Source organism: Hippoglossus hippoglossus, chromosome 6, assembly GCF_009819705.1.
Source record: "Hippoglossus hippoglossus isolate fHipHip1 chromosome 6, fHipHip1.pri, whole genome shotgun sequence".
NCBI lineage: Eukaryota > Metazoa > Chordata > Actinopteri > Pleuronectiformes > Pleuronectidae > Hippoglossus > Hippoglossus hippoglossus.
In genome coordinates this window covers 3259203-3283985 of record NC_047156.1, presented here as the reverse complement: position 1 = coordinate 3283985, position 24783 = coordinate 3259203, and the positions used below count along the sequence as shown (strand labels likewise).

The 24783-nt window shown below is 43.3% G+C and overlaps 2 protein-coding genes across 8 annotated transcripts in view; one reads left to right on the top strand and one right to left on the bottom strand.

Moving 5' to 3' along the window:
• tsnaxip1 (translin-associated factor X interacting protein 1) overlaps window positions 1-15164 on the bottom strand; it is a 20092-nt gene extending 4928 nt beyond the window's left edge. Inside the window, exon 1 of one of the 3 annotated variants that reach the window (XM_034587864.1) lies at window positions 15146-15164. Coding sequence is in view for 2 of the 3 variants with exons in the window: in XM_034587863.1 (XP_034443754.1) it covers window positions 579-634 (56 nt within the window). In the remaining variant the exon portion in view is untranslated. Of the gene's footprint in view, window positions 1-578; window positions 1046-15145 lie in introns of those variants that run through there. The other 2 variants (XM_034587863.1, XM_034587862.1) reach the window with 2 other exon arrangements.
• ranbp10 (RAN binding protein 10) lies at window positions 1354-24783 on the top strand. Of its 5 annotated transcripts, none has more exons than XM_034587859.1 (17): window positions 1355-1751; window positions 9837-9948; window positions 12598-12650; window positions 16607-16774; window positions 16924-16946; window positions 17379-17563; window positions 18315-18427; window positions 18729-18837; window positions 18957-19105; window positions 19223-19264; window positions 19364-19433; window positions 19558-19697; window positions 19915-20066; window positions 20849-20960; window positions 21431-21572; window positions 21772-23136; window positions 23259-24783. In XM_034587859.1, exons 1-15 carry the CDS (start codon window positions 1553-1555, stop codon window positions 21559-21561), a joined length of 1758 nt encoding a protein of 585 aa, XP_034443750.1. In that variant the 5' UTR covers window positions 1355-1552; the 3' UTR covers window positions 21562-21572; window positions 21772-23136; window positions 23259-24783. The 5 variants fall into 5 exon arrangements, with proteins under 5 accessions (XP_034443747.1, XP_034443750.1, XP_034443752.1 ...); XM_034587861.1 differs by having other exon boundaries at window positions 1356-1751; window positions 19226-19264; XM_034587856.1 differs by having other exon boundaries at window positions 1354-1751; window positions 19223-19433.

Genomic DNA, 24783 nt, shown 5'->3' with positions numbered 1-24783 from the left:
GCCTTCAAAGTGTTGCAACAGAGGCAGCTGCCTCTACACAGTGTGGCAACAGATGCAGCTGCCTTCAAAGTGTTGCAACAGAGGCAGCTGCCTCCAAACAGTGTGGCAACAGATGCAGCTGCCTCCAAACAGTGTGGCAACAGATGCAGCTGCCTCCAAACAGTGTGGCAACAAAAGCAGTTGCCTCCAAACAGTGTGGCAACAAAAGCAGTTGCCTCCAAACAGTGTGGCAACAGATGCAGCTGCCTCTACACAGTGTGGCAACAAAAGCAGTTGCCTCCAAACAGTGTGGCAACAGTGGCAGTTGCCTCCAAACAGTGTGGCAACAAAAGCAGCTGCCTCCAAACAGTGTGGCAACAGTGGCAGCTGCCTTCAAAGTGTTGCAACAGAGGCAGCTGCCTCTACACAGTGTGGCACCAGAGGCAGCTGCCTTTACATATCAGTGGCAGTTTCTTTGACACCGGAAGTGCCTCTACGAGCTACCGCTGCCACGATTGGAGTTTGCCCTCGCTGATTTAACCAGGCAGCAGCCAACCGACCGGTAAAACATTGTCTACAGCGGGTTCCTCATCACTTGCCTTTGTTTTTGTGACGGCGGTAAAGGCGGAAGTTTAATATCTCTGTGCGGTGACATATCTTGCGATGATACGACGGTTAAATAACGACGCGTTAGCTGTTTGTTAAACTCGGGTTTAGCATCACAGGCACTAGCGCTGTGGATTGGTTCCCATGGTAACAAGGACGGTGCCCGCAGCTGGACCCACAGAGTTGACCGCGGCGCTGCCTAACTAGATTTCCAATTGTATAAGACTAAAACTTTCTGTTTGATTACAGGAAATAGACGTTTTCTCAACCACGGGAAAGAGCTGCTCTTGAACCGAAAGGTAAGCCGTTAAGTTTGATTAGTGCCAGCAATAAACTGTATGATAAATAAGTAATACAATACTTAATATGGTTTAAAAATAAACATCACACAAAACTACAACTTCAGCATAATAACGTAATGTGGACGTGATGGGAGGGGAGGTAAGAAAAACATGCTACATGCTAAAATGATTTGAGTCGAGCTGTCTTTAGAAAAGGCACATTTTGAAACACTTTGTTTTCCTTGTGCAAATAATGAAAATAGTAACTCTACACATTCATTATCAAGCTCCACTTCCTCTCATGCGTGCACCAAATAAAAAAATGAGCGTTAAATGATATAATCTTCTAAAAAAGGTGTCTATAAATTCAACCTTTACCAAAAAAAAAAACTACATTTCCCAGCTCCCCGGTGAAAGACCCGCAGCTGGGGGGGTCACCGCAGTGGAGCTTTGTAGTCATTTCCAGGGACGTTAGCGTAGGGGCGAGCGAGGGGCTGGACTACAGTACCCACAGTGCACCGCGTCAGCCTACAGTGCATTCTGCTGCTTATCCGGGGATGTCACACCGCTGCTATTTTCTCCCCTCGGTCCCTCTCGCTCTCAGCCCGCAGCTCCAGAGCACCGACACCGGGCCACGGACGGACGCCAACCGACGCTAACGACTTCGGGGAAACAGGAGGCCGACGATGGCAGAGCTGGCAGCGGGAAGCCTGCCGTTGGGAGACCCGGCCTTTAACTACCAGGAACACGAGCTGACCGAGCGGCTGAAGCGGCTCTACCCGGCTGTGAACGAGGAAGAGACCCCTCTGCCCCGCTCCTGGAGCCCCAAGGATAAGTACAGCTACATCGGGCTGTCACAGAACAACCTGCGGGTCCATTATAAAGGTTAGCGAGCCGGGTCAGGGGGTCTCAAATCGGCCACTGTGCTGTTACAGGGAGGGGGGGTCTCATACATACACACACACACACACACGGTATGCGATTATGTTGAGTGCGTGTATGTGTGTGTGTGCAGTCCTGGTAAATCTAGTCTGAGCTGCTTCTCCGGTCCTGTAACCCCGCTTTGTCTCACCGTGGAGCGGAGGAATGCCCCACACGGGGGACGGTGAACCCCCCCCCCCCCAACCCTCCGCACTCTCTCATTGTCTTCATTTACACCACAAATGAGATTCACCTTCACCCCCCCGCGGCTTGTTTATTTACCGTTAATGACGTTATTTTGTTTGCAGTAAACTGACCGAGCATATGACGTCCTCCTCCCCCCCCACACCCCCCACCCCGGTTGGAACCCAGCAACAACCACCACGAATTGACATGTTGTTGTGTTTGTTGCTAATAAGCTAACCAGTGGAATGCAATAAACAAGCTAACAGGGCGCTATCTCTGTGGCACAGCAGCTAGCCTTGTGGCTAACAGGCTAACGTTAGCTAAACCTAGCTGCCTCCTTGTGACTGGTGTTGTGTTGACAGCGGCGTGATAAGCTGGACACAAAATGGACACAACTTGCGAGCCGTCGACCGTGTAGTTGTTTGCAGCGGTTGTGTGACACACAGCTAGCATCGGAATAGGAAATACAAACGGCTGTGTTTTCTCGCGTGATTTTCAGTTGCAGTGTTCTGGAACCCCTGCAGCTGAAATCTTATATTTTTGTACACGTCGGTCTGGTGAGAACCGGTTACAGCTCCATGTTGCCTGAGCACAACAACAGTGTCATGTCCAAGGCTTCAGCAGCGAGGAGGAGGAGGAGGAGGCCTCTGCGCATTATATTAGGCCAAATGTACCGATCCTGTGATAAACCTCCAGCGTCGGAGGCGTTTTCACAATAACAGCAACTTCGCTCGTGTGACGCCGCAGTCACTCAGCCGCTGGGGGGGGGGGGGGCGGCTGTCAGAGGGATTATTGTACGTTCTCGCTTCCTAAATCAAAACAAGGGGACATCTGTGTGAACACTTCTCAGCCCTGTGCCTGCTCTGTTATTTTTCGTCAGGCGACACGTCAGGGCAGCTCCCCCACCCCCCCCTCCTCTCACAGTAGCAGGCAAGCTAGTCCTACATCTCAGGCCGTGGAGATGCAATCTACTCAGAGACATTGAAAAGGCCAGAGACATTGGCTGTTTACTTTATGAGAACATGCAGGGGACGAGGCTGTGTTGCCCATTTTGAGGGAGTTGCTCGGCACGGATGTAGTCGTGGTCCTGCTGGTTGTGAATAGCAAGGAAGGGCCTAATATTTGACTGCCAGGCAGATGACCTGATAAAACCCTTCAGATGATTGAAGGCAAAACTGATCAGGTTTCTGCTGCTCATATAAATAGTCATCAAATTTGATAAGCCTACGTTCTATTTTAAACGTTTTATAGGATGCACATTTTGCGGGTGCCCTTCTGATTTCTCTTAATGCAATGACAACACTTCAGTCATTTCTATTGGGATCCCTGCCGTCGGCCTGGAGATGCCCATATACGTGGGTCACACTTTAGACATGGGCACAAACGATGAATGGGCCCATGCGCTTCTTGGGTCAGGACAAGTCATTTCAGGTGTCGGTGACATGACGTGTCTGTGTCTTTTATGTCTGTGAAAAGAGCACTGATTACGTGACACTGCACAATTGTTCTGGGATGACAATATAAGTAGGTCTATTGTGAGGGATAATTTTTCTCCTTCTGGTTGTTCCAGCTCCGCTCTGTTCCTTCACCCTTGTGGTTTAGATGCTATTTTGACCAGTGTGCCAATTTTCTCCGTTCAAGGCCGCACGGTATCTACCAAGTCCTTAACAGACACCGATTAATCTACAGGAGTAGATGCATGAGGCAACACACATAAACTAACAATTTGACTCAGTCAATGAATGCATCAGTTATGTTTTCTTTACTAAAACTCATGAATTCTAGTCGGTGAATGATTTCTTTACTTCATTCTGATGAAGGGATGGTATTATTGTTCTTTTAATAGACCTTAATGGTCCTTAAATAGAAAAACAGATACAGCTACTTGATGGATGGGGAATAAAACACTCTGTATATACCTAATGTCCTGTAGCAGATCCTATAGTGTTGTTTGAGCTGTTGTAAAGTATGAATTAGTATTCAGCTGATAAAAATAGAGTGGCTAGTATCCACTGCATCTTTTGATCGTACTCAAGGATGACTAAGATGATTAATAACTTTCTGCATTCACCTTGGATCCTGCTATTTATATATGTCCTCATCTATCTATCTATATATAGAGTTAGATGAAGTCGCAATAGATGTATTTATAAAGCATCCTTCCATCCATTATGTTTTACAAACCACTTGCCAAAATCCCCTTAGCAGTCCCCCTAAATTAACCATAGTTATCTATATCAGCTGCCAGTGCTGATGTACGTGGATGATGATTTAACTTTCTCTGACGTGAACCATTCATTTCTAAGCAGGGCTGCACAATATGTCTACAATTTACCGTCATCATGCACGATATACATATTGCAAAAGACTGCTTGAACTGCGATAAAGGGTGTTCCATGTGCCATGCATTCACGCTCTGCATGTCTATATATATATATATATATATATATATATATATATTTGGCCAATCATATGGAGCCCTGCTGCCCTACATAATAAATTAAAGATATTCAGATCATTGACGGGCCTCTCCAGGGTTTTTCCTGCATAGAGAATTGCGAGCCGCCTCCGTCAAATTACGTGCCACCTCCGCTTTCCAACAAAATTCTAGTACAGTGGAAACTGCTAGTGATCCCGTTTGTCCCGGGCCAAGCTGATATCTATAAGCGGTTGATTACTATAAAGGAATTCCGTTGCTTATTTATTATAGTCCCAGAACCTGAGGGAAAGGTAACGGGGTACACACACACACACACACTGACTGCGCTGCTCTCTCTCTCTCACACACAGACTCAGCTCACTTGCTATAGTTTGAATGTTGATTTGTTTGAAATGACAACACTGATCATCACATACTTTTCTGAAATGAATTAAATCTTTCTTTAGCGCACATTCATCAACCTGTCGCTCTCTTCCTCTCTCGCTGCCAGGCAGACACACCGACACACACAGAAACAGTGTCATCGGACATATGTGTAAACTCAGACTGGATTAAAAACAGCAGAATTTGTAAACGTAGACAATATATGGAGAGCTGGAGGAGATGGCGGGGCGTGCTCGATTCGGTTAGAGTGCGTGTACTTAAGCATTTGTTCATTTATCGCAAATCATATTGTCATTGCAACATTCAACAACAATATCGCATATGACATGTGTTTTCCTATCGTGCAGCCATAGTTCTAAGGCGTCCAAAAAGTGATGTAAGCCACAGACAGACAAAGCGAACAGAACTACGTCATCAGCAAAAAAAATGACATGCAATCATCCGGTCACCAGAGAGGACTGGACATCCTCCAATCCATGGCTCTGTCTTAAACTTCTGTCCTTGAAATTCACAAACTGAATAGATGACAAAGCACAACCTCCGTCCATCTATTGAGAACATTTGACAAAGTTCCAAGGATGACGACAAAGCTTCTGGTCCAGTTATACAAGGACCTAATTGCTCATAGTAACTGCCCCAATGGTCCATAGTCCCAGAGCGAAATCCATTAAACACTCTGCTATGAATATGAGCAGGAAAATGGAAAGATTCTGCTGATACAGAAAGTAACATTCAAGTGCTGCTTTAGGTTATAAATCTAAGTTACATGCTCATTGAAGCTATACTTCCCCAAGAACTGCTTCGACATGATTTGTGGCTGCATTACACGAAGCCAGTGAAGCTTCTGTAGATTGATTGATTTGTATAAACTGGTTCTATGATGCTGCTCGTTTTTACACAATTGTTTCTTAAAGATTGACCACTAGTTTTAGCAACAGTAAATAGTTTTCAATCATACCCAACAGAAGTTACACATTATTTTCACAGCTCATACCATCAATACCTCCACCAAGGAGGTTATGTAATCATTGCTGTTTCTGTATGTTAGCAAGATTACACAGAGTCTGTAGAAAGTTTATTTAAGGTAAAAGTTAAGACCTCTGATATAGGTCATAGTGAGTTCTGATACAGATCCACATGAGTATCTTCTGTTGAAATAGTTGGTCAAACCTCTGCTGTGGTTGAAACGGGGCTGTCCCATGCTAGGCAACTAAATTCTATGTAACACTAAAAGAGAAGGCAGTTGTGGCTCAGTGTTTTGTATTTAAGACAAGCTGCTTTCAGCACTAAAGTCCAGACCTTTTCCAGAATTTTCCTTAAGGGGCAGAACCCAAATGTTTGCGTCAGTTGCTCCGGACAGAACTTTTCCAGCCAGCACCTGAGTGAAATGTCAGAGTGAGGCCATGTGAGAATACAGTCAATTTCTGGAAAATTCACAGTGGGCGTGTTGATGAATTTCCTAACATGCAAAGAATGTTAGGACTGAAAAAATACAAATATCACAGCTTGAAGAAGAGGTGCCATACACGTAGAGGACACAGACAAAGATGTCAACTTGGAAATACAAGGTTCATCTGTTGGAGATATGGATGGATGATGTTGAAATTGTCAAACAAGTTGCAAGAGAAGGCAAGAGCCTTGGTCGTCAAATTCATATTTCATGGCCTTTCTCCTGCCAACTCAACGCAGGCGCCATCCCTCGCATGAATGTCATGGAAACTGTCCTGTTGTTGTGAAAGCATCTGACCCGAACAACCTCCTGCTGCCTTCTTCATATGTGAAAGGTGAAGACCAGGAAATAACAGAGTTCTTGTCTGAACAGTATCACTGAGTTGGGGGTTAATTATGTCTTAATTGTTTTCAGTACTTGGCTTTTTGCCTGAAGGGCCCCACTTGTATTTATAAACCAAACAGGCCATTTTCAACATTTTGACTTGTCATTGTGGGAAAAGCACTGAATTCCATTTAGCTGCTTCATTTTCAGGGTCCTGGTGTTTTGCATGCTGGCTCTTTTCCACATGTCCGACTGGGACACGTGAACTGAACAGAGCCATCTTCACATGTTATCAGTGACACCTGTGCTTTTCCTAAATATGACATGTTGAAATGTCTTCTGTGGAAAAGGCCTGTGGCAATAATGACATAACCATGTGACAGTGAGCCATGATACACTACACCAGGACCACTTCAGGGTTCTGCGTATTAAGTCGAGCTTCACCAAGCTTTGAATAAGCAGGTGCTCAAGTCTTTGAATGGGCACCACACTAGTGTTAAAAAAGCCTTTTGAATGATGGTGAAACAATGATGTCATAGTTCTCACCACAACTGATTTCTAGTTTTTATATCAAACATCTCCTCCCTGAAGCATCTGAAGGATTTTCTTCACCGTACTTAACTTGTAGCCACCACACTTCTATCCTCTAATTCTTCTGGGATCTCCTTCTCCTCCTTTTATTTGTAATTAGTGATATTATCCAGAGAACAACATGGGCTGTTATTAAGCTAATAGATTTTGCACTTCCCCCTGCTCACAGCTGATGATAGAACCTGGTGTGTGTGTGTGGGGGGGGAGGGGGGGTGCTATTTTCCTTGCAAGCAATTAGTGTCTGACTGTGCCATGGGAGAACAGGAGAACAGGAGAGTGACCTTTGGTCCTTGACCTCTGGTGGATTTGTCACACAACAGCTGAAATGTGCGACGCTGTAAAACCCAAGCTGTTTCTCAGAGAACAGTCTTGTCTCTCTCATTTAGTGACCTTACGCGTAAACAATGAATGAGTACGTCATTTTTGAGTGTCATTTATGAGGGTGGTGGGGGGGTTGCTGTTAATATTAGTAGCCATTTCTCTTACCCGACTGTGCAGTTGTAAAGAGACCTGTTGGCCTACTGACGACTTGTTTTTTTACAAGGAGTGACTAAAAATAGATGGCATGAACGTTGCTGCAACCGTTGGACCAGATAATCACACAAAAATCACACGCATGCACAAACACATCGGTCACATGAATTTACATGAAATAAACCACCTTGGTACCACGATAAAGTGGGTACGGTCAATTTTCCTTCACGACATTGATGTACAAGTTCATCAGTATATTTTATGTGTTAATAATGCCTTGTAATATTCTTATATGCTATAAAATATTGGTGTCGTAATTATAAATACATGACAAAAACATATTCCATAAATGGTTTAATCATGAGTTTATGATTTGGGAAACCCAGTGAGCATAAATGTTACATAAAAAAGCTGCAGCATATCATTACTTTATGTCTTGATCTCAGCTGGCTGTATTTTAGTGACACACACACACACACACACACACACACACACACACACAGCAAGAGCCTTAAGGTGTCTGCTGACAGCCAGCTGCTTCGCTTAAGGTTTCAGCACATCTACATTTCAACAGACACAAACACTGCACACAATGACTTGTTATGTATCACGACAGGTGAACTCGATGGCGTGATTGCAAACAGATAGGGATGCACATGCTAACTGTCGAGGCTGGATTGCAGTTATACAACACATTACTGAACACTGTCATCTCTCTCAGGGCCCGAGGGATTGCATAAGCAGCCATCTGAATATAGAATGACAGACCGAAATGAGTGTTGGGCTTGAATGGAGTTGGTCCAGACACAATACCAGACACAAAGATGCCCATTGACCCTGTTGTTTACATCTTTACCACTAACTGTTCACGCACAAACATCTCGGCCATTTTTAATCTTATTATAGATAATTCACATGAACAAACGTATTGATTGTTGGAAGAAAATCAGTTCTGCTCCATCATGAGCTTCATCTGTGCCTGACTGATCATGAAATGTCATTGTAGGTCTCAGCATATAAAGTCAAAGGGTCTGATATTCTTATCCGAGATATGTGGATTGATAAGAAGCCCTAGAAAATCAAGGATGACAAAGAGGAACTTGTTCATCGAACTCAGCCTTGGGGAAATGTAGGGTTAAAGAAATAAAAGCGGATGAAAGTGCAGTAGATGAGTAAAGTCACGGCCCCAACATAGCAATGTCACACGACTGACAAGTGACCCCTCGTTTAGTGCAATGCTATGGGTTGTGCAGGAGGCAGTTAGGCTGTGGTCAGCTGGAAGGCTGTGTTTTATAGCCCTACGTTGGTATAGACTTATGACTCTTGAGGTTTTACAAAAACAGAACAATTTGAACTTCAGTTTTTGTGAAAGAAGTTGATACTTGTGGAGCTTTCATTTATTTTTAATGTTCCACTTCTACCCTTTGAGGATGAGCCTTTTCAAGTTAGACTTGTTGAATTGCTGTTAAATCTAATCACACAACAAAGATGTTAAACACCCGGTTGTTTCCATCATAGACAAATACAAATGTAGGAACAAATTATAATGAGAAAACAGCGTTTTTCAGTCGGTAACTAAGCTTAGCCACCAAACACTTTGGGTAAATTAGGTTTGGACGTTCTCTGGAGTTTGCCTTTCACATATGAACAATCCAGTGGGAGGTTCTCTGGGTCAGACGTGTTCATAACAACAGGAAAATGACCAGAACATTAATGTGAGGAGTGCACGTTAGAACATGCAGGAGGCAGGATATGATGTATAACTCCCACTGCAGGAATCACATGTTTTTGGTCTGGTTCTTATCTCCAAAAGCTCGATTCTCGTTGTCTTTTAAAGTTAACTTCATCTTCGACATTCTCTACATGCACGGCACCTCTTTTTCATCCTGAGAGATATTAGTATTCTTTTGTTGCTGTTGTTGTTTCACCTCTGTCGTGCGTTGGAAACATCATTAACATGCCCACTCACTTGCAGTGAATTCTCTGAACATTATCCTGTTGTATTCTCACATTTGAGAATATCATTTACACGTTGACTAAGCTTTTTCAAATGGAACTGGCACCACAGACCTTCACACTGCACTTTGTAGCTATATAAAGGTGCTTTGTTGATGCTATGCAGCTATACAGGAGCCTTAATCTTGGCATAAAATAGTGTATAGGATAAATATTTCATCACCTTGTATGTCCTCTGTTATAGGTCACGGAAAGAACCACAAAGACGCAGCATCAGTGCGAGCTACACACCCAATCCCTGCTGCCTGTGGGATCTACTACTTTGAAGTCAAGATTGTCAGCAAAGGTCGAGATGGGTAAGCAGACAGAACTCCGGACAAGCTTCAGTGCATGTGCTGTATGTGATTCTAGCCTTGGATTGAACAGACAGTATTTTGACACTGATTTCAACGGGGGGGTTATAAAATAAATGTACACGGTAGCAGTTAACTTCTAAGAGTTGGTGTAATACAACTTTGACTACAAAGTAAATTGTCCAGTTTGAAAGCAGGGGTGAACTGTCATGATTCACAGCTGAGTCAGACTCACGAATGGTCAAGCATGTGTATTGGCGGGACCTAGATACATTTTCTAAGGAGTTTGTGGACAGTTGTCCGGACTACTGCCTCCCAATGTCACCAACATGCGGTCTAGAAAAGTCAAATATCAACAGTGTTGAAAATTAATATAGTTAGTTTGTCCCTTTTCTAATAAAACCACACAGTATAAGTAAGCCACATTTCTACCCCTTAGCTCAACCACCTTCTGGGATTGACTGGGTACTTCATCAGTACCAGTGGCACTGACGTTACTTTGCCAGGTGTTTACAGTCTCGGTTTCCAACCTTGCTTTTTGACCTGTTCTTTTGTATTGGAACCAAAACTCTCCTCCATCCTTCCCAATAAAAGTGTCAGGTAACATAATACACCATTAACACTCCCTAGTTCCAGTTCAGCGGCTCGGAAAAAAATTGGGGTGTAAAAGACATCTACAATGAGGGAGTGTCTGTGTAACTGCTTAACTGTAAATAGAAAAGTCCTCTAAATCAACTGAGCTGCTTCAGTTTAAACACCAGACAAAGGTGAAGCTGTGTGGCTTAACCGACCAGCAGTTGAATTTATATTTAAGTTTTTATGTATAATACCTACATACTTTACAAATGCTGCACAATTGCCATTCCTTTCTTTCCTATGGTGCAGATAGAAGTGGTATGTTAGGAAATGCCACCATGACATTCCACTATAACATGAACTGTATGTGTATTTCTGTGTTGTGCTGCTGAAACTGGAAAACTTAAACTCAAATTAGGGTCAAATGTGATACTGATTTTTATAAAATCCCTTCTGGGTTATGTGCATTGCATTGTTCAAATCTTTCAGAAAAAGACTAAACCGTTTTTTGGGATATATTTGAGGAAACCATGTCTTAAGTTTCAAGTGAGGTTGACTGTTTTTCAACTTCTATCAACCATTAGAGCTTTTTATCATTAGTTAGTTGTGTGACTACGCTAACAAGCCACAACTTGGAAAGTGAAAGCTAGTTAGCCTTGCTTGGTAAGATTAGCACCTATACTCAGTATGCATTACGTTCTCTTATGGTTATTTAAACAGTATAAGTACCATTGTCACACCTCTGCACACTCACTGTGCTGGTTACACACAACATAAAGGAGTGGTCTAATAGGCAGTAGCCGTGTCTTTCTGTGGACAAAATGTTCTGATGGCACCCAACCAAAATAAACAAAAAGTCTGGTATGGTTGCATAAAGAAGGGGATGCTTTAAATAGATAACAGCAATTACTATTTTGACTGTGTTATGGTCAAATAGTTAAGCTATTTTCTCTAATTCACTCTTTCTGGGTGGAGAGTGAAGGTTTGTTTCCACCTCTTAGAGCTGATACGTGTTCCAGAACAACAAAACATAATGAATCATGTTGATTTTCAATTTGTTGTACAATACAGAGTTATGGATTCCATATTACCCATGTGAATAGCCATTTTATATTCAAATATTATTGCTTTGAGATGTCTTTTAGTTTGACTAGCATGGCCCATACCACAGGGACGGATCAGTATGTAAATTAGTGGAATGAAAAAACTTGCAGGTGAGGAAAAAATTGCCCTTGCTATTATTATCATCACATTTGTATGTGCCTTTAAGCAAAAGCCAGGTTTATGAGTCAGACCTGTCCGATGAGCATCCCAGCGTACCTTGTAATCTGGGGTAAAGAAGACAGGAGAATTTAAGGTAACCTTTTTCAGCATAGGTTTATTTTCAAGAACTGGTCAAAGGTTTGTCAGGCATCTACTTAACTGCCCTTCAATCAGCAAACCAGTCAGGAGCCAACTAATCAATCAATCAATGAATGAACCAGAACAGGAATCTCTGTCTTTTTCTATTGTTTGAGCATTAGTTCTATCTCTTTCGTCACTTGGGTGACCTCTATGAGAACGACACCTGTAGCCATGGTGGTGGCGCTAGGGCTGGTAGTAATGTAGAACTCAAAGCATCTTCCAGTCTACAGCCTCGGCTGCTGTGACACCAGTGTCCTTCCTTCCTCTTACGTTCTATTTACCAATTGACGGAAAAGCAGGGAACTTGCAAATAATTCAACCCAGACCACAGATTTACTGCTGCATTCAACGGGCAATATTGATGACATTCTCAATTGAGCAAATGGCTTCTTTCTTTTTCCTGTTGCCTTCTCAAAGTTGTGTTGTAAATGAAAAGGATGCAGGTGGACGAGCGATCCTGGTGTGATAGACCAAGCTTCAACTGTCACTTGTAATGTTTAGACTCCCCTATACTTTCCACTCTGCTGTAACTAGTTGTTACCATGAAAAAACACCATAACATCAACATTACTGTAAGAACCAGAAGTGCTGGTATCCTTTGTTTGCAGATATTTTAAATTGTGTTTGTCTGTAATGTGTAAACTTAAGTGTTTTTTCTTCCTGTGTTTTTAGGTACATGGGCATTGGCCTGTCCGCCCAGGGAGTCAACATGAACCGACTGCCTGGTGAGTAACATGTGATCGATATCTCCATAACATACAAAAAAAGGATAGATAACCATTAGTTTGATAGATCAAAACTGATATTTAATCTAAGGATGTTAGAATAGATGCAAAGATGATAGAAAAAGAGTCCTTGTTTGGAGCAATCGGGGAGATGGGGTTGAAAAACAAGGATCCCCCAAGGTCAGACAACATAAACACAGAGTGTATGGGGACTTCTTCATCACGCCAACATCCAGCAATAACATCAGCTTGCTGGTGTGGAGCCAGACTTTCAGCCACTTAGCCCAACAGGACAGTGCTTTGGCAGGCGGAGGCGAAAAACGTCCTGCAGCGCTCTCTTCTTTTGTTCAATTTTGGTTTCACACAGGAAAGTCTGCACACTACAATCAGGCAGCTCTGGAGGGGATGGCCAAAAACCATGACCCTAAACATTTCTAATTACTTATTGGCCCACATGTTTCGCCCTCTGACCCCATTGGCTCAGATTACAATCAGCCATTGACAATGCTGTGAAAGAGTTAGGGTTAGGGTTAACATCACAGCCTATGGAGGGTTCCTGTCGACAGTATAAGCACTGGAAAGTGGTGGAAAAATATCTCTGATTCATAGTCTTCATTCGGGTTGTGGATGTATTTTGAAGCTGGAGCGATGATGTGGATGGATGATAGTTTATCTGTATGTATTGATTATGTAGAGGCAAGATATGAAGGTAGATTTCACGATTGAAGAATAGTGCAAAGAAATGGATAGTGTGGATAAGTTAAAGTAGCTGGCAATGTGCCAACATGTATGGGATTTGGGGATGAAAGTAGAACAAGATGACGATGACACGTGTCACTGCTGGGTTTGGTTTGTGTGTTTGGCCTGAGCTGTGTGACGGCTGCAGAGAGAACATGTCAGGGCATGTCACTGAGCAGTCATATGGATCTGTGATGGATGATGTTTACCTCAGATCTGGTTTAGGACAAGCTTTTCTTCTCACATTCCACTGAAAACAAAAAGAATCAAATATAATTCAACTATATATGAACAATTAGACATAAGAATAAAGCATTGCACAAAAATTAAGGCGCGTACACACACACACTCTCACAGAAACACACACATCTGTGAATGGTTCTGGAATCTTTGATGACATCAGAGGAAGCGTAGCTGCCATATAGCAGCCGAGGGCCTCACTAAATCCCCGTGGCTCTCCCAACCAATCAGACCACAGCTCTGCTCTGACCAATCACATTGTGGGCTTTCCAGGCCTGTCTGGGGCCATTTGACCTGCTTATTGACGAGTCAAGATCTGTCCGCTGCCCGAGGTTTGTGGAATGCTGTGGACACTGGGCCAGCCAGTTCAGCAGACTCTAGATACACACACACACGCACAAAGATCATTCTTTCCGCTCTCTTCTTGATTCACATGTGTCAAATGTCACACAAAGGGTGGAACAGCGTGGAACAGCGCTGCGTGGACGGACGTGTTTTTCAAACCTGCTCACACGTTTACTTATGAAAATATTTTCTGTTGCTAGGATTCCACTGCAGATGGTCTGTGGCCCTGGTAGACAGATTATTGTTGATTGCCTTAACTCTGACTGACTTAGTGTGTTTGTGTGGCAGTGTGCGTGTTTGTTGTCAACTCTGTGGATTTATCTGTGTGTCTTCTGGACTCAATGATTGCATCTCTGGTTTGTGTTTGTCACCACTCATCCGTGCATCAGTGTGTGTTTGTGCACACTTTAATGGTCATTTGCTCAAAGCTTATGTGCTGGTGATCCCTTGTATTTGTTTCCTTTTGATTTATAGTTATTTATAATATAAATACATTGAATTATATTACCTAGTCATGAGGCTTTAATAGCATTTTAGGAATAATTGTTAAATTTAGAAAAAAATATATATATTGGCTGATATTTCGATAACTGACATTTCTTACAAGCATCAGCATTGGAACCCAAAAATCCATAGTGGTCAGGCTCTAATATATAATATTATAATATCTAATGTGTGTGTGTGTCTTTAATAGTACAATGTTCTCCACTGCTGACCTCTGTGTCTGATCCTGCTGTGGAGGCCTGCCCATTTCATTAGCATGTTGGAGCAGTGAGCCTGGCTTTAGAGGCAATATCCCTGTCAGCAGATTAATCTAATACCTCGACACACACACACACACACACACCCACAAACACAGAAGTGTATATGCACATGTACACAAATGAATGCACGGAGAGACATAGATGCACTCCAGTTAAAAGAAACACTCCTTGAAATAATACAAACACTATTACAAATCCACACATTTGGCTTAAGTTAATACTTTTTTTTCCATGCTACACTTATACACATATACAACTACACATCTAATATCTCGGCTCACCCACGACCTACTTTCACTAACCCCGCTTTGCTTTTTGGCAAGGACAGTCGAGCTATGATTGAGGAGAGACACTGAGAGAGCGGCAGCGAGCCGAGGCCGAGTGCTGGCGGGTTCAGGTCCTTTTCACCTCGGTCAGTTCCGGAGAAGGAATTCCTGCAGGACTGGATAAGTGTAGAACTTGAGGCTCAGCAGACTGTCTGTCCAGATAACTGAATGTGAAGCTCTGGTGTTGGCAGATGTGGGTGTTTCCTGCTCTTGGTGTAAAAGAATCCCGCTGCAGATCTCAGAAGCTGTTGGCTTGTTGTCTTGTCTCTTGTTTTTTCATGCAGAAATCGCAATGATACGGTGTCTTTATGTCAATTTATCTGATTCACTAGACGTGAAGCAGCCAAGTCAAGTTTCTTTCTGTTAGAAAGACATTTGGTGGTATAACATTTCTGCTCTTTACTGAAATGCCATTCCGGATGGTGTGTTTTAGCTTTGGGGAGGGAATCTGTCCGGAGTCAGCTCAGGATTGGTGTCAACATATTCCTGTTGGATGGGCAGAATACCAGGCACATGTGACCCTGAAGGGATTTCTTTACAGCCTCTTTTAAGGGAGCTAGATAAATATATAAAGGTTGTCTGAGTTCAGACTAAGGGCTCCTGGTGCTGCATGTTCATATCTTCATCTTTGCCTGCGCTTATTTTAGATTTGATCAGTTGAAAATAATGTAAAGTGTGCAGCACATCACTGGAATTCTCCCTTCGGATCATCGTCTTTAAAAGGCTTGGAAACAACAACCTTATTTTCAGACTGAGGGTCATGCAGATCTGTTAATGCAGGGTCTTGATAGTTTCTACAGTCATTGGACTTTGAGAAGTGCCAGATGAATGTAGAAATGCATACATACATATATATATGGGTAGCTTGTAAATTTCCCCCTGCGATATTTTTTTATCTAAATTTGCAAAGTAACTTGTAACTAAACCTATCAAATACATGCCTGTGGATTACAAGTAGAAAGTAACTGAGTACAGTACAAAGCTCCTCAGTTGTTTTTAAGTACAGTGCAGTGAGTAATTAACCGTTTGTCTGAATAAGTGTCACAAACATGTGCGTCAGTAGCAGCAGGAACTAAATCCAAAGTAGTTTAATGAGCAAACCCTGACATCCTGTGTCCTGGTTCAGCCTCCTGTGCTGCTGCTCCTGCAGTGACTCACCAGTTTCTTTACACAGACACACACGGTCCCCCTGTTGGTTATTCATGGCACTGCATCACACGCCAAACAGTCAGACCGTGTGTGTGTGAATTTTCATGAGAGGCCTCGGAGGCAGCGGTAGTCAGATGGGGAAAATGTGAGCAGCAGAAGTCAATGAGTAACCGTCTCCGCCTCGCAGAGGCCGGGGTTGAGAGTGACCTCGAGCGAGCCACTTCACCTCAGACGCTCTGGTGAAATCAGAAACTGTTTATATACTCGACGTGTGCAGTATCCGACTGCTGGGAAACAACATGCATACTTATCCCCCTCCGCCTCTGACGACACATTTTCCACAAGAGGTCAAGTATAAAATAAAACATTAATCCTAATCCCTGTGCTGTTTTAGGATGGGACAAGCACTCATACGGTTACCACGGAGATGACGGCCACTCCTTCTGCTCCTCCGGGACTGGCCAACCATACGGCCCCACATTCACCACGGGCGACGTGATTGGCTGCTGCGTTAACCTCATCAATAACACTTGCTTTTACACCAAAAATGGCATCAGTTTAGGTTGGTACACCTGATGTGTGTTTGTATAAATAATACATTTTAATTTGTGATGTTAGTACACGTTATGTTTTTACTCTGTTGACTGAGCTTAAAGCTTTCAGATACACTTTACATTTAAACTTTAACTGTTTGCCCTTTTATTTTTTTAGGTGTAGCCTTCACAGACCTCCCTGTAAGTATCCATAAGTATTAATTACTGATTTCACTTCTGATTCAGCCACAGTCCATGAAAATGCTCATTTATCGTTGTCTGCATTTGGTTTCGTTTGGAGAACATCTTGTAATTGAACAATTTGAATAACTCCTTGTTTGGTTTAGAGAAAATACTTTGACAAAATATACATATATCTTAAAACATCACACATGCCAGACAGTTTCCTACACATTGAGTCGATATTATAGCAAATCCACATCAGCCTTTTTATACAATTGCACTTAATGCAATGTCATTCTGTCATAATCTGTCTGATACAGGACTATAAATACAAGAACTAATCTCTGGTGCAGCATTTTACAATAATTGACGAAACAATGCAATTCTAAAAACAATACAGACCCTCTCTGCTCTAACCTGAATTATTGTCTTGTCTTTAATATCTGCCAGCCCAACCTGTACCCCACTGTGGGCCTCCAGACACCGGGCGAGATCGTAGACGCTAACTTTGGCCAGCAGCCGTTTGTGTTTGACATCGAGGACTACATGAGCGAATGGCGAGCCAAGATCCACGGCATGATCGCTCGCTTTCCCATAGGAGAGAGGCTGGGAGAGTGGCAGGCCGTCCTGCAGAAGTAAGACCCATAGCCAGTTCCCACAACTCCCCCAACACACACACACACACACACACACACACACACACACACACACACACACACACACACACACACACACACACACACACTCATACATACACTGCTTTGAGTGATATTGTAACAGGATAGTTATATCTCGAAGATGTGAAAATGTTTTGTGGGTCAAACGTGTTTGAAACAGTTTGTCAGGAAGAGTTTATTTGACAAGATTACAATAAAATTACACTGTTCAGGATTAAAATCTAGAGACTTCAGGGTCATGTGAGGAATTAGATGATATTTTACATGTAATAGTAGATCAGCTGATTTGCATAATAATATGTTGATATGACTCATGACTGAAGGGAAGTTACCGGAAATCATGAGGAATAACTGAAATAGAATCAGGGAAGTCGACAAAAGTAAAGCTCACTTATAAGTGTGCTACTACTAAACGTGGGTCCAGCTGGAGGGCAGCGTAGTGCACCACAAATCTATCATTACGTTTTCTTACCTTTTTATAAAGGAAGTCTAACAATCTAGTACTTCCAAATGGTTTGTTTTCTTGCAAGAGACGGATCAAGAATAGTCGATATCCTGATTTATACTCCTCCCTGTTATTTGAGGTCAAGATCCAAAACACTGGGTCCCAAACAAAAATATCAAACTAAATACTTTGTAAAACTGGTTGCATTAAGTCAAATGGCCAGATGGGATAGCCACAGAAACGTTTGTCATGTATTGTCCATAGTATGGTGTCCAGCTACCTGGTGCACCATGGGTACTGTGCCACCGCAACAGCCTTCGCCAGAGCCACAGAGACCCTGATACAAGAGGACCAGACGTCTATAAAGAACAGACAGAGTGAGTGAACTAATCAAATGGCCGCTAACTCGCTCACATCACAAACTCTCTGTGAAGTCATTGAACAGCATAAAGGAAAGTTCTGTGTTGTTGGTGAATGCTGTCTGTTAACTAGCTCCGATGAAGACAGGGGACAGTCTCCCTGCAGACTTACAGTAGAAGCTGTGGGAGTCGTTTGGCCCTGGCGACCCGTGGCCTCTGTGAATGATGCACTGGCCTCTATCAGATGGGACCCTTTCAAAAGCACGCTTCCTTTTGATCAATATTCTATAAATAGCGTCTTGTGTCTTTCGTCTTATAGGAATACAAAAGCTGGTGCTCGCAGGACGCGTGGGCGAAGCCATAGAAGCTACTCAGCAACTTTACCCCGGCCTGTTAGAGCACAACCCCAACTTACTATTCATGTTGAAGTAAGTCAACGAGCTGCATGTATCACATCACCTGTAAATCCATCCACTGATTCTCTACCTACACCTGTAGGAGTTTGCTTATCGAGAAACGTGTCACTCGAGTGTGTTCTGCTCTTCAGGTGTCGTCAGTTTGTGGAGATGGTGAACGGGACAGACAGTGAGGTTCGCTGCTTGACCATTCGCTCCCCGAAGTCCCAGGACAGTTACCCCGGCTCCCCCAGCCTCAGCCCCCGTCACGGAGCCAGCAACACACACCTGCAAACCGCAGGTACACGTGCAGCACAAAGCACAAATATATTGACCAAATACCGAAAAACAGCTAAACAAGATACGTGTTTTTTGTTTTCTCTCCACCTGCCACCATCCTCCTCCCCCCCCGGCCCAGGAGGGGAAAGCCCTACCTGCAGTAACGGGGTGACTCCTCCCAGTAAGTCAAAGAGCCACGGTGGCGCAGGTAGCAGCAGTGTCAAATATCCCAGCGCGTCCTCTTCTGCATCCTCATCCACCTCCTCCTCCCCTTCCTCAGTCAACTACTCTGAGTCCAACTCCTCCGATTCCACCAAGCCACACAGCGCCAACAGCAACCAGGAAACCAGGTGAGACCTCCTCTCAGTCCCGAGCAGACAAAGCTGAATTTAATTTTTATGTAGTATATTTTGCATTTGCTCATATATGACTATACAAAGACCAACATGTGTGTTTGTCTCTCTGTGTGTGTAGTGACAGTGAGATGGAAATAGAAGCAGAGCACTATACCAACGGGGTTGTTGAAGGCTCCTCTGCGCGGATCATGAATGGCACATACAAACATGAAGAGATCCTTCAGCCAGACGACAACAGCATCGGCAATGGGGTCACAGGTACACACACACACACACACACACACACTGACACACACACACTGACAACTTAACATAACCCTTTATCTTTTTTCCTTTTGTCTTGTTTATTATTTATTCTTCTCTATTTTATTCCTCTCTTTTTTACTTCACACTTCTTATGTCCAGCTTTTTGCAGCATGTGTGTATTTAAACTGTGTGTGTTTCTCCGTGTTTGTGTATGTGTGTGTGTTGCCAGCAGATGAGGGTTGTAGTAATGGCAAACAGCTTTGTGGAGGGAACCAGGCGGCCACAGAGAGGATGATCCAGTTTGGACGGGAACTGCAGACACTCAACGAACAGCTGTGCCGCGAGTATGGCAAAAACGCCACGCACAAGAAGATGTTACAGGTACACACACACACACTTCCATCTGCACGTGCACACAGGATTGACCGACAAACAGCTGTGCAACGACTAAATTCTCTGCACACTGCAAGAAGTGGAGCAGTGTTTGATCCAGGCAGTGACGTAATAAAGCAGATAGAGTCCTGACTGTCTGACAAAGACAGATCGTGTCCTCTGATTCATAAGCAGCTGCTCAATAGAAGTGAACTAATAGAAACTGTACTGTGATGATAAAGTTTGCACCGAGGGGCTTTTCTCTAGTTGTTGAGAAAAGGTTCAGGACGTGCAGCAGCTTCATCCAGGAACCAGAATGTCTGTGGTTTGATCCTCGGCTCCTCCAGTCCTCATTCCGAAGTGTCCTTGGGCAAGATACTGAACCCTAAACTGCCCCTGACGGTTGTGTGACAGACAAAGTGCAGCATGTAGTAAATGGGCACATTTTCAGAAAGTTGTCATTTTTCACCACCAGGGGGCAGAAAGACTCCAAACCAGATTCTTGTTCACTCTTAAACATCAGTTCTTTGTCATGTGATGCTTCAAAATGCACTCTCTAGTGACACCTGGTAACATCCGGTGGTATTTCTATTATAATATATTTTGGCAGAGAAATACAACACCTTTTGACCTATAGGGGTAAATTGCTCCAACGTGCAAATTTACTTTCTGGGCTTTTGTGCCACATTAATGTGTTTTTTGACAAAGTAGTTTTCAGGGCCAGATGATGCATCCCAGGTAAAACTGTATGCACTGTGGTGTTGTACTTACACTGGTCCCTTTCTGTGTAGGATGCGTTCAGTCTGTTAGCGTACTCCGACCCGTGGAACTGCCCCGTGGGTCAGCAGTTAGAACCCACGCAGAGAGAAACACTCTGCTCTGCACTCAACAGCGCCATACTGGGTAAAACGCACACACACACACACACACACATACACGCACACACACACGCACGCACGCGCACACGTGCTGTAATGCACTGATGCATGTTTCTCCAAACTACACCTGCTGTTTTTTTTTATACTGTAACACCACTGTAATGTAAGTTGTGTGTGTGGGAGAGAGAGAAAGAGACGTTTTCTCTGCCTGTAGTTGCAGCAAGTGTCCCCTGACATGTACGGTCTGAATATTGGGGATTTTAAACAACGTATAGTCAACCTGTGTTTTCCTCTAACTACACATTAGAGCACTACAATGATTTTGCATTGTTCTCATTTCTCTGATGTGTTTTTTAAATAATCCACAAAAGAACAGCTAACACACAACAAAAGAAAAAAGACGACCAAAAATCACTCTCTTCAACAAATCCCCACATTAAGACCATTTCTGACATGTTGACTCGGCTCCGGTCTGATTGTCTCTTTCTGCTCCAGAGTCTCAGAACCTGCCTAAGCAGCCTCCGCTGATGTTAGCGCTGGGCCAGGCCACAGAGTGTGTTCAGCTCATGGCCCGAGTCCGGTCTGGTTCCTGCTCTTTCGCCAGAGTAGACAACTTTTTGCACTAGCCCCGGTCCAGGTGAGAAAATTATGGACTTAAACGTATGGATCTGGACAAATCTTGTTTTTCTGATCAGTTGGCAGCAAAAATGTTTACAGTTCAATATTCTCAAAGGAGGAAGTAAAAATACCAAAACATTACATCTGCAAATGTAAATGCCAGCTGTTGTTAACCCTGCTACATTCATTCATCACAGACCTTACCCATCTCTCCGCAGGTTAATGTTAAGTAGCACTGAGAGAAGGCATGTCCAGCAGGTAGTTGTCATGGCGACGGAGGAAAGAGCATGCGTGTGATTGGTGTGTTTGGCTGTCCTTCAGACCGAATCAGCGGCACCGACAGAGGAGCAGAGGAGAACGTGACAGAGAGAGAGAGAGAGAAGAAAGCTTCCTTTTAATTTAGTATTATCAAACAAAGAAATGTGTGACACTATTTAAAGATAATTAATTATTATTCTGTTTATCTAGCCTTTCTTTTTTTTTTTTTTTTTCTTTTTTTGTCAGTTTGTTGTGCTCATCCTGGACAAAGACTAAATTGTAAAACCCCCTTATTTTATTCTTCTGTTTTAAAGGGTGGATTTTGATTCCCTACAATCAGTATTTTACTCACGTTGTTGTTGTTCACCATATCACAGTCCACAATACTCACAGCTGGTTACCACGGTGACCCTCACGACTGTAGGTCACCATAACAAAACCTGAAGTATATTACATCATCTTTAATAAAAATGTAGAAGACAGACCGACTCTGCAGCGCAGCCTTTTATTCTCCTGAAATATCCACCGAGAGGTGCATTCATGTCTTTAAAACCAGGCTGAGCGAACAAGTCCTCAGCATGAAAAACACCTCTGATTGTGTGGAGGTGGTCAAGGCCGATGCAGCTGAGTAGTAAACACTAACACGACAGAAAAGGGACTGATGTCACACAGAAGTGAGCAGCGAGTCATTTGGAAAAGTTGGAAATACGGAATTTGGTGCTGTGTTTCGTTAGTCGACCAAACCTGAAAACATCACCTGTGTAGGAAACATAATTGCTTTGTGGGAAACCCTGCCAGTCACCAGGGGGAAAGGGCGACGACGAGGGATTAAATTGGATTATTCGAGGTGTCGAGGCCGTAGATTTTGCCGGAACTACCACAGTTGGCAGAGCTCGGCCTCGGCTGCACCCACAACACCTGCTCTCAGAAATGAGCCTAACACTATTATCATGGTCACCTTGATGCCAGCGTAAAGAAAATCAGAATCAAAGACTAACAAGCCCAGTGTGTGTACGGGTAGAATTCAAGTCGCCCCAGGGGTCTGTTCTTTAATATCATCCCCAGTCTGACTCGCTCTGTGCATGTGCTGCCGCAATTAGAGCCTAACAAGAAGTAAAAAAAACAGGAAGCCTTTTAATTTCACACTGACTTTGAGAGAATTAAAGCACAGTGTCTGTTTAGTTTCAATCTCAACCATCTATACTAAGATGGATGACGCGTCTGCACGTCCTCCGACTCGTATCCAGAAATATGGCCAAAATATCCCGGCACCAGGAGACAATCAAGGTCGTCACACAAATACAAATATGAAGCAAATATCGCAGGTATTCACGAACTCTACGCGAAGCCACGCTATGATTTTCCACTGAAACATTTGCGTACAGGTGATTTATTAGGACCTAGTCAAGTCTAATGTTATTTACAATATGTAGCATAAAACCACAAGATTGCCCCAGAATGTTTTTCCCCCCTGTTCGATAACGAGACGAAGGGAAAGAGGATGATTGTGTTGTTCCGGTTCGCTGCTGGCCGCTATGAGATTTACAAAGAAGTCGTCACACAGGTTTGAATTGTAGAGCCACTGTAACAAAACTACCAAAAACCTAAAGTACATCAAACACAGCTGAAGCCTCTTGTGTGAACCACTCCTCACTGTCAGAGTATTCAATATTAAATAGAGAAATTAACAAGACGTCAAATACTTTGAACCAATACATGGATTCATTATATTAATTTCTCTTAAAGCCCTTTTAACCTCCAGCTCCTCTCGACTACACAACATCTCGTCAGCCGGGATTTGTTACCCGGCAGCAAAGTGAAAAGTATAGACTGTGAATAAAGATGTTTTACACGTCTCCACTTCCTCCCAGTGTACAAACGTGAAGCCAAAATATCCGAGATATAGGTGCTGCCATCTGCTAACATGGAGGAGGCGAAGTTTATTCCCTATACTGCAGTCGAGATACTTTGGCTTCACTTTCAGGGGCTTCTCATGTCGTCCATCTTTATCTACAGTCTATGAGGAACAGGGTCAGACCAGCAGGAGCCGGCTGGCCGTGAGTTCAGAATTTATAATTAGATGAATTTATTCTTTTAAATGATCCTTTTAAAAATTATTGTATATTAACTTCCTTGGGTTGGTGTTTCTGAATAGATTGTGGTTCATAGTAAAATTACAACTCTGACTCCACCGCTTCAATTTACATCCTTAATCGGGTTTTGATATAAAAATGTGATTTTTATAAAACCTTTGTTTAAACCCCCCCCCACTCCTTAGCTGTATCTGTCGTAAAATGTTTATTTTCCATCTTTTGTTTTACGCAGGACTTGATTTTCTACCAAATAGCAAAGACTGAATGTTGTCTGACTCGTGGCGGCTCCACCCTGAGGTGTATATTTCCATTTGTGAGACCTTTTGAATTCTGTGGTAGAGAAATGTGGAGAAACACTGAAGTACAGTATGTTTGCAGCGTGAGGTTAACCACAGGTCAAACTGTGTTTTTTTGTTTGTTTTTGTTTTTTTGTCACACCGTCTGCGATAATAGGAACTATTCTAACAAGTATACACACAGTTTATACTTGACATCTGCTTCTACAGCTGTAAAGGACTTCTGTTACACACACACACAGACACACACACACACACACACACGAGAGAACAACCTCATACCTGTAGGGAGCCAGTCTCCCAGCTGTCCTTTGTGTTTGAGCCTGGGCTGCGTCTCAACACTGTTACCACGCGCCCTTCCTCTCCTCCCTGCACAGCCACTGATGGGATCAGTGATTGTTTTTACGGAACAGGAGGGATGTGAACAGTTTTGGAATCGGGCCCCTCGAGGCCCCCGGAGCCAACGTGGACTTCTTCCCCCGAGGAGGCCGCAGAAACAAATGGCTCCGGGCATCGCAGACAAGCTGTGCACAGTTGACTTCTATCATGATTTTAATTTTCTTATTTTGACTTTTGAGTTTTA

Excerpts from the sequence above, each read along its gene's own strand:
- ranbp10 (XM_034587856.1), top strand. The coding sequence starts at position 1,553 with ATGGCAGAGCTGGCAGCGGGAAGCCTGCCGTTGGGAGACCCGGCCTTT. Across the intron at positions 20,067-20,848 it reads CGCACAAGAAGATGTTACAG|GATGCGTTCAGTCTGTTAGC; the intron begins GTACACACACAC and ends CTTTCTGTGTAG. Across the intron at positions 20,961-21,430 it reads ACTCAACAGCGCCATACTGG|AGTCTCAGAACCTGCCTAAG; the intron begins GTAAAACGCACA and ends TTTCTGCTCCAG.